At 35.2% G+C, this 6,524-nt stretch overlaps 1 protein-coding gene across 1 annotated transcript; it reads left to right on the top strand.

Annotated features, from left to right (window-relative positions):
* Positions 1–276: 276 nt before the first annotated feature.
* On the top strand, positions 277–5,071 carry LOC124944830 (putative phospholipid-transporting ATPase 9). Its single transcript, XM_047485177.1, has 11 exons — positions 277–801; positions 882–2,221; positions 2,299–2,409; positions 2,499–2,775; positions 2,869–2,957; positions 3,048–3,156; positions 3,237–3,443; positions 3,525–3,650; positions 3,739–3,837; positions 3,922–4,113; positions 4,307–5,071. Exons 1-11 carry the CDS (start codon positions 415–417, stop codon positions 4,913–4,915), a joined length of 3,546 nt encoding a protein of 1,181 aa, XP_047341133.1. The 5' UTR covers positions 277–414; the 3' UTR covers positions 4,916–5,071.
* Positions 5,072–6,524: the final 1,453 nt, after the last annotated feature.

Raw genomic sequence — 6,524 nt, forward strand, 5'->3', positions numbered from 1 at the left:
TAACTAAAGTGCAAAATCAACCAATTTAGGTCAAGAAAATACTCCCTTTGGCTTAGATCATCTTGCTATTTCATTTTAGTTTCCTATTTTTTGGAGGGTTTAGACATAAGATTCATAAATTAGGAAGCGAATTAGAAGCTTCTCTTTAATCTGTCAAAGTCAACCATGAAAATAAAAGGACCCACAAACCAGTCTGCGTTCAAAGCTCTCAGGCCGCCAGAAAAATCAAAATAACCAATACTTTACATCTTCAATATATGTTCATATCCGCCATTGTTAACCAACTCTCTCTCTCTCTAAATATTTCAAAGTGGGTATATCTAATTCTTGAAGATTTTCATTTCTTAATTCTTTCTGGGTTTTGACAAAAAAGTGTTCTTGATTGAACTTCCATAACCATTTCCAGAATCTGGAATGAAAGCTGGTCGAAGAAGAAAGCTTCATTTCAGTAAGATCTACACATTTACATGTGGAAAAGCATCATTACTAGATGACCATTCACAAATCGGTGGACCTGGTTTCTCAAGAGTTGTCCATTGTAATGAACCAAACGAATCCGATCTCAGAAACTACACTGACAATTATGTCAGAACCACCAAATACACAGCCGCAACGTTCTTACCTAAATCCTTATTCGAACAGTTCAGAAGAGTTGCAAATTTCTTTTTTCTCGTTACTGGAATCCTAGCCTTCACTCCCCTTTCTCCTTACAGAGCCGTCACCGCGATTCTTCCTCTTATCGTTGTAATTGGAGCTACGATGTTGAAAGAAGGGATTGAAGATTGGAGAAGAAATCAACAGGTATTAAGATCTGGGTTTTGACAAAACTGAAATCTTGAATCTGAAATTTGTTGTTTTTTTGACTTTTTGTTTTTTTTCAGGATATTGAAGTTAACAATAGGAAAGTTAAAATTCATAGTGGAAATGGTTTATTTGAGCAAACTGAATGGAAAGAACTTAGAGTTGGTGATATTGTTAAAGTTGAAAAAGATGAATTCTTTCCAGCGGATCTTCTTTTACTTTCTTCCAGTTACGAAGACGCGATCTGTTACGTTGAAACCATGAATCTTGATGGAGAAACGAATCTGAAACTTAAACAAGCATTGGATGTTACTTCTTCATTAAGTGAACAATCAAATTTCAGTGATTTCAACGCAATTGTTAAATGTGAAGATCCAAATGCAAATCTGTATGCATTCGTTGGAACTATGCATTTTGAAGAACAGCAAAACGCTCTAACGCCACAACAACTTCTTCTTAGAGATTCAAAGCTGAGGAACACTGAATATGTTTACGGCGCAGTCATCTTCACCGGACACGACACTAAGGTTATGCAAAACGCGACCGAACCGCCGTCTAAACGAAGTAGAATCGAGAGAAAAATGGACAAGATCATTTATTTCTTATTTGGGATCTTGTTCATGCTTGCATTCATTGGATCGGTTTACTTTGGGGTGGAAACGAAAGATGATTTAAATGGAGGTGAAATGAAAAGATGGTATTTAAAACCGGATGATTCTGAAATCTACTTTGATCCTAAAAGAGCTCCTGCAGCTGCAATTTTGCATTTCCTTACCGCCATTATGCTTTACAGTTACTTAATTCCGATATCTTTATATGTTTCCATTGAAATCGTTAAAGTTCTACAGAGCATCTTCATCAATCGTGATATCAACATGTATTACGAAGAAACCGATAAGCCTGCGAATGCTCGAACCACGAATTTGAACGAAGAACTCGGCCAAGTGGATACGATTCTCTCGGATAAAACTGGAACTTTAACTTGCAATTCGATGGAATTCATTAAGTTTTCGGTTGCTGGGACTGCATATGGAAGTGGTTTTACTGAAGTTGAGAAGGCCATGGCTAGAAGAAAAGGATCGCCATTGCCAGAGAACAAAAATGCAGTGGTTGCTGATCAAACGAAGAAGATAAACGTAAAAGGGTTTAATTTTCAGGATGAAAGGATTATGAATGGAGAATGGGTTCAAGAGCCCAATGCCAATATTATTCAGAAATTCTTCCGGTTATTAGCTATCTGTCATACTGCAATTCCAGAGGTTGATGATGAAACGGGGAAGGTCACTTATGAAGCAGAGTCGCCTGATGAGGCTGCGTTTGTTATTGCAGCCAGAGAGTTTGGTTTCGAGTTTTATAAACGCGCACAGACTAGTGTTTCGTTGCACGAATACGACCCTTTCTCTGGTGTAAACGTCGAAAGGTATGTTCTTGGTCTGGATCAGGATCATAATTCAAATAAGTTTGAGTTGATAAAGATATGATGTACCAATATTGCAGGGAGTATAAGATCTTGAATGTTCTAGAATTCAACAGTACGAGGAAGCGAATGTCGGTTATTGTAATTGACAAGAATGAAAAGATTTTGCTACTCTCGAAAGGGGCAGACAAGTAAGTTGTTATTTCGGTTTTCTGTTCATTATATAAAAACAATCTCCACATAGAAACACATGCTTAATTCTATTATGGAACATTTTCAGTGTTATGTTCGAGAGGCTGGCTAAGAATGGAAGGAAATTTGAGAAGGAAACCAGAGAACATGTTAACGAATATGCTGATGCCGGTTTGAGGACTTTAATACTTGCATATCGAGAACTCAACAAGGAAGAATACGAAGAATTCAACAAGAAATTTGTCGTGGCCAAGAACTCTGTTAGTGCTGATCGTGAAACACTGATCGATAATGTTGTTGACAAGATGGAACGAGATTTGATTCTTCTTGGCGCGACTGCTGTCGAAGATAAACTCCAACCAGGGGTGAGTTTAAGCACAATATATAACTTTTATTCCTTGTCAAAAATAAAATTTGTGTTTTGATTTCATAGTTTTGGTTTTTTCCAATTTTTTCAGGTTCCCGAGTGCATTGACAAACTTGCTCAAGCAGGAATAAAGATTTGGGTTTTGACAGGCGATAAGATGGAGACGGCTATCAATATCGGGTAAGAAACTATATATATTGTAGATTTTATGATTATTTTTGTGGTGGAAATCATTATTGAGACTGGAGTCGAAAATTGCGGTTATTGCAGTTATTCATGTAGTCTTCTTAGACAAGGAATGAAGCAAATAGTAGTAAACTTAGAGACACCGGAAATCAAAATGTTGGAGAAAACAGGAGAAAAAGATGCAATTGCAAAGGTAGAAAGAACGGTTTCTTCTGTTACATAAACCTGTTGTGTTTCTGTCTTCTAACAAATAAAAAAAAATCTTTGTTTTAGGCGTCGAAGGACAGTGTTGTTAGTCAGTTAATAGAAGGAAGGACTCGAGTAAAGACTTGTACTGAATTTGAGGCGTTTGCTTTGATCATTGACGGAAAATCGCTCACTTATGCTTTAGAGGATGACGTGAAGAGCATGTTTCTAGAACTTGCTGTCAGTTGCGCGTCGGTTATCTGTTGTCGCTCTTCCCCGAAACAAAAGGCATTGGTGAGTAGAATTCTTTTTGTCGAATAAATTTGATCAGGTTTTTTAAACATGTATTAACCATAAAAAGTCTTGAATTTGAAGGTTACAAGACTAGTGAAAACAGGAACCGGGAAGACTACTTTAGCAATTGGCGATGGGGCCAACGACGTGGGAATGCTTCAGGAAGCCGATATCGGAATTGGAATTAGTGGCGTAGAAGGAATGCAGGTGATCTTCGTCAACTGTTGATCACATTTATTGATTTTTTTTCTTCTTTTTTCAAATTCTGATTATATTTGATTTCTCGAATTATTAGGCTGTCATGTCTAGCGATGTCGCGATCGCCCAATTCAGATTTTTGGAGCGTTTACTCCTTGTGCACGGACATTGGTGTTACGGAAGAATATCAAATATGGTAAGAATAATGATTTGGATACACTAATGTTAATTACATTTCTTTCTAAACAAACCTACTAAACATGCAATTTTTCTTTGACAGATATGCTACTTCTTTTACAAAAACGTCGCGTTTGGTATCACTGTATTTCTATACGAGGCACATGCTTCGTTCTCTGGCCAGACGGGTTACAATGACTGGTTCTTATCGCTATATAATGTCTTCTTCACGTCTCTTCCTGTCATCGCGTTAGGAGTCTTCGATCAGGATGTATCTGCCCGGTTTTGCCTTAAGGTAAGCTTTTTCAAATCTTAACAAAGTAACTTAATACAGAGTTTTGATATAACAAAATAAATTAAGATAGTATATATGATTAATTAAAATAACCATACTTATTTGTATAAATATAACCATTTAACTTAGTGGTAGAGCACATTAATCATAACTTACTTTGTAACAATAACAAATTATTAAATTGGTTTGGCAGTTCCCCTTACTATATCAAGAAGGCGTTCAAAACGTGCTCTTTAGCTGGCGGCGAGTCCTGGGGTGGATGTTCAACGGTCTAGTATCAGCAGTCATCGTGTTCTACCTCTGCACGAGAGTCCTCGATCCACAATCATTCGACGGCAATGGAAAAGTCGCGGGAATAGAAATTGTGGGTGCAACTATGTACACTTGCATAGTTTGGGTTGTAAATTGCCAAATGGCCCTTGCCATTGGCTACTTCACATTAATCCAACATCTATTCATATGGGGAGGAATCGCTCTATGGTACATTTTTCTACTCATATATGGAGCCTTACCTGCAGATTACTCGGGCAACGCATACGAAGTTTTCATCGAGTGTTTGGCGCCTTCGCCTATGTTCTGGATCGTTGTTTTCATGACCGTTGTTTCGGCTCTAGTTCCATACTACTTGTATGCAACTATCCAGGTTAGATTCTTCCCATTGTATCATCAAATGATCCAATGGATTAGATTGGAGGGTTGGGCAGATGATCCCGAGTATTGTAACATGGTGAGACAGAGGTCTTTGAGGACTACAACAGTCGGTTATACAGCCCGTTTAGCTGCGAGTCAGAAACACGAATAAAAGGTTTTTCCAACAAGATGTACAGAAAATGAAGCATGTTTTTTTTTTATTTGTCAATTGTCATTTAAAAAGTTTTAGAATCACATAAAGAAAAAAAGAGCCCCGGAATCCAAATTTTGCGGATGTACTGGTTGTTTAATCTGTTTATTCGTTCTATATCTCTGTAAAATCATTACAGCTTAGATATGAATAATGTGAGATCTTGTGATTTTTCATGTAATTGTTTATAATTATTCAACCTGGAAAGCTTTTTTTATTTATGAGATTAATAGTTTCGTGATGAAAGTTAAGAAGAACAAAAAGGTATTAAGAAATTGAAGGTGGGATGAAGAAGAATGAGTGTTTGTAAGAGGAATCAAGCTATATTTTTTTTTTTCATATTTAGACAATTTGGGGGATATTCTTGACAATATGATAGATCCTTGCATCCCCTTAAACAAAAGAATGACCTTGTTTTAAAGAACAAATCATTTGTAAAAATGTTTACTATTTGTAAGGTGCCATATCAGAAAGAAAAAATGGTTTTCCTTAATATTACTGTGTGGTGTATTATTGAGAAAGAGTGAAATGGAGGATTTTGACCGATAAATACGAATCTAATCAATACTAATAGAATATAAAAGATCTGTCTTTTCTTTATAACTTCTGTTCGATATTTTTAATATTGACTCAAAAGCGGGACACCATGTTCCTTGATTGGAGAGTTGATTGACACGTTAGACCTAAGTGCAAAATGAGCGATGTCTCGACCGAGTCAATTTCAGAAATGGTTGCAATGTTGGAGCGATGTTGTGGAAGTCTAGGTTATTATGAATTGTTTTAGAGGTATATTTAGTATTTATCAACAGGTTCACTGTTACTCTTCAATTATGAAGTACTTTAACCACATATGTATTCTTTTTGTAAATTGTGAATGATTTCTGCATTTTTATATAGAATGTATTGTTTTTTTTTTGTGTGTTTTGATTAGTATTTTGTGTGTTTGATAGTTGGTAATTTTGTTTTTGACTCTAATTTATGGGTGTTTTTTTTTCTTATCTTATTTGGATTTAATTATTTGTAAAATTCTGGATGAGATTTTTTATAGTTTTTGATTTAGTTTTTTTTTTTCATTGTTAATATTTTTGTAGTTATACCTACAACATATTTATTTTTTACTTTTTAACACGTAAGTAATTACTAAGCTATAAATTAGAAATAATTTGTTTATTTAATAAGATAGAACATGTGTAAAATAAAATGAATAATGCATAAGATGGTAATTGAAGACTTGGAACTCAAAGTTTGAATAGAAGAGAAAAGCCTATATTGGACATACTAAATCCAGCAATTTCTATAAAGAAATGTTCTTTTAATTTATTGATAAAGTTATTTTCTTAATTATTTTTAAATATTTCATGTATATTAAAAATAATAAAATCGTTTAAGCACAACCGTAAAGAATGACATAAAAATAATTACCCATTTTTTTTCAACAAAGATGTGAATTAGGCAGGATTGGTCGACAAAATATGAACCGAAGACTAGTTATCGAGCTCGTAGGTTCTCGAGAAAAAAAGATTAATTCTCAGACTGACTCCACCGGTTTTTCGGAACGAATCTCATAAAA

Source organism: Impatiens glandulifera, chromosome 7 (assembly GCF_907164915.1).
Source record: "Impatiens glandulifera chromosome 7, dImpGla2.1, whole genome shotgun sequence".
Lineage (NCBI taxonomy): Eukaryota > Viridiplantae > Streptophyta > Magnoliopsida > Ericales > Balsaminaceae > Impatiens > Impatiens glandulifera.

What these genes read in the sequence shown, in the direction of transcription:
- LOC124944830 (XM_047485177.1), top strand. Translation starts at nt 415, where the DNA reads ATGAAAGCTGGTCGAAGAAGAAAGCTTCATTTCAGTAAGATCTACACA. An exon ending in AAAAAGATGCAATTGCAAAG is followed by an intron (nt 3,157 to 3,236) that starts GTAGAAAGAACG and finishes TCTTTGTTTTAG; the next exon opens with GCGTCGAAGGACAGTGTTGT. An exon ending in CCCCGAAACAAAAGGCATTG is followed by an intron (nt 3,444 to 3,524) that starts GTGAGTAGAATT and finishes TTGAATTTGAAG; the next exon opens with GTTACAAGACTAGTGAAAAC.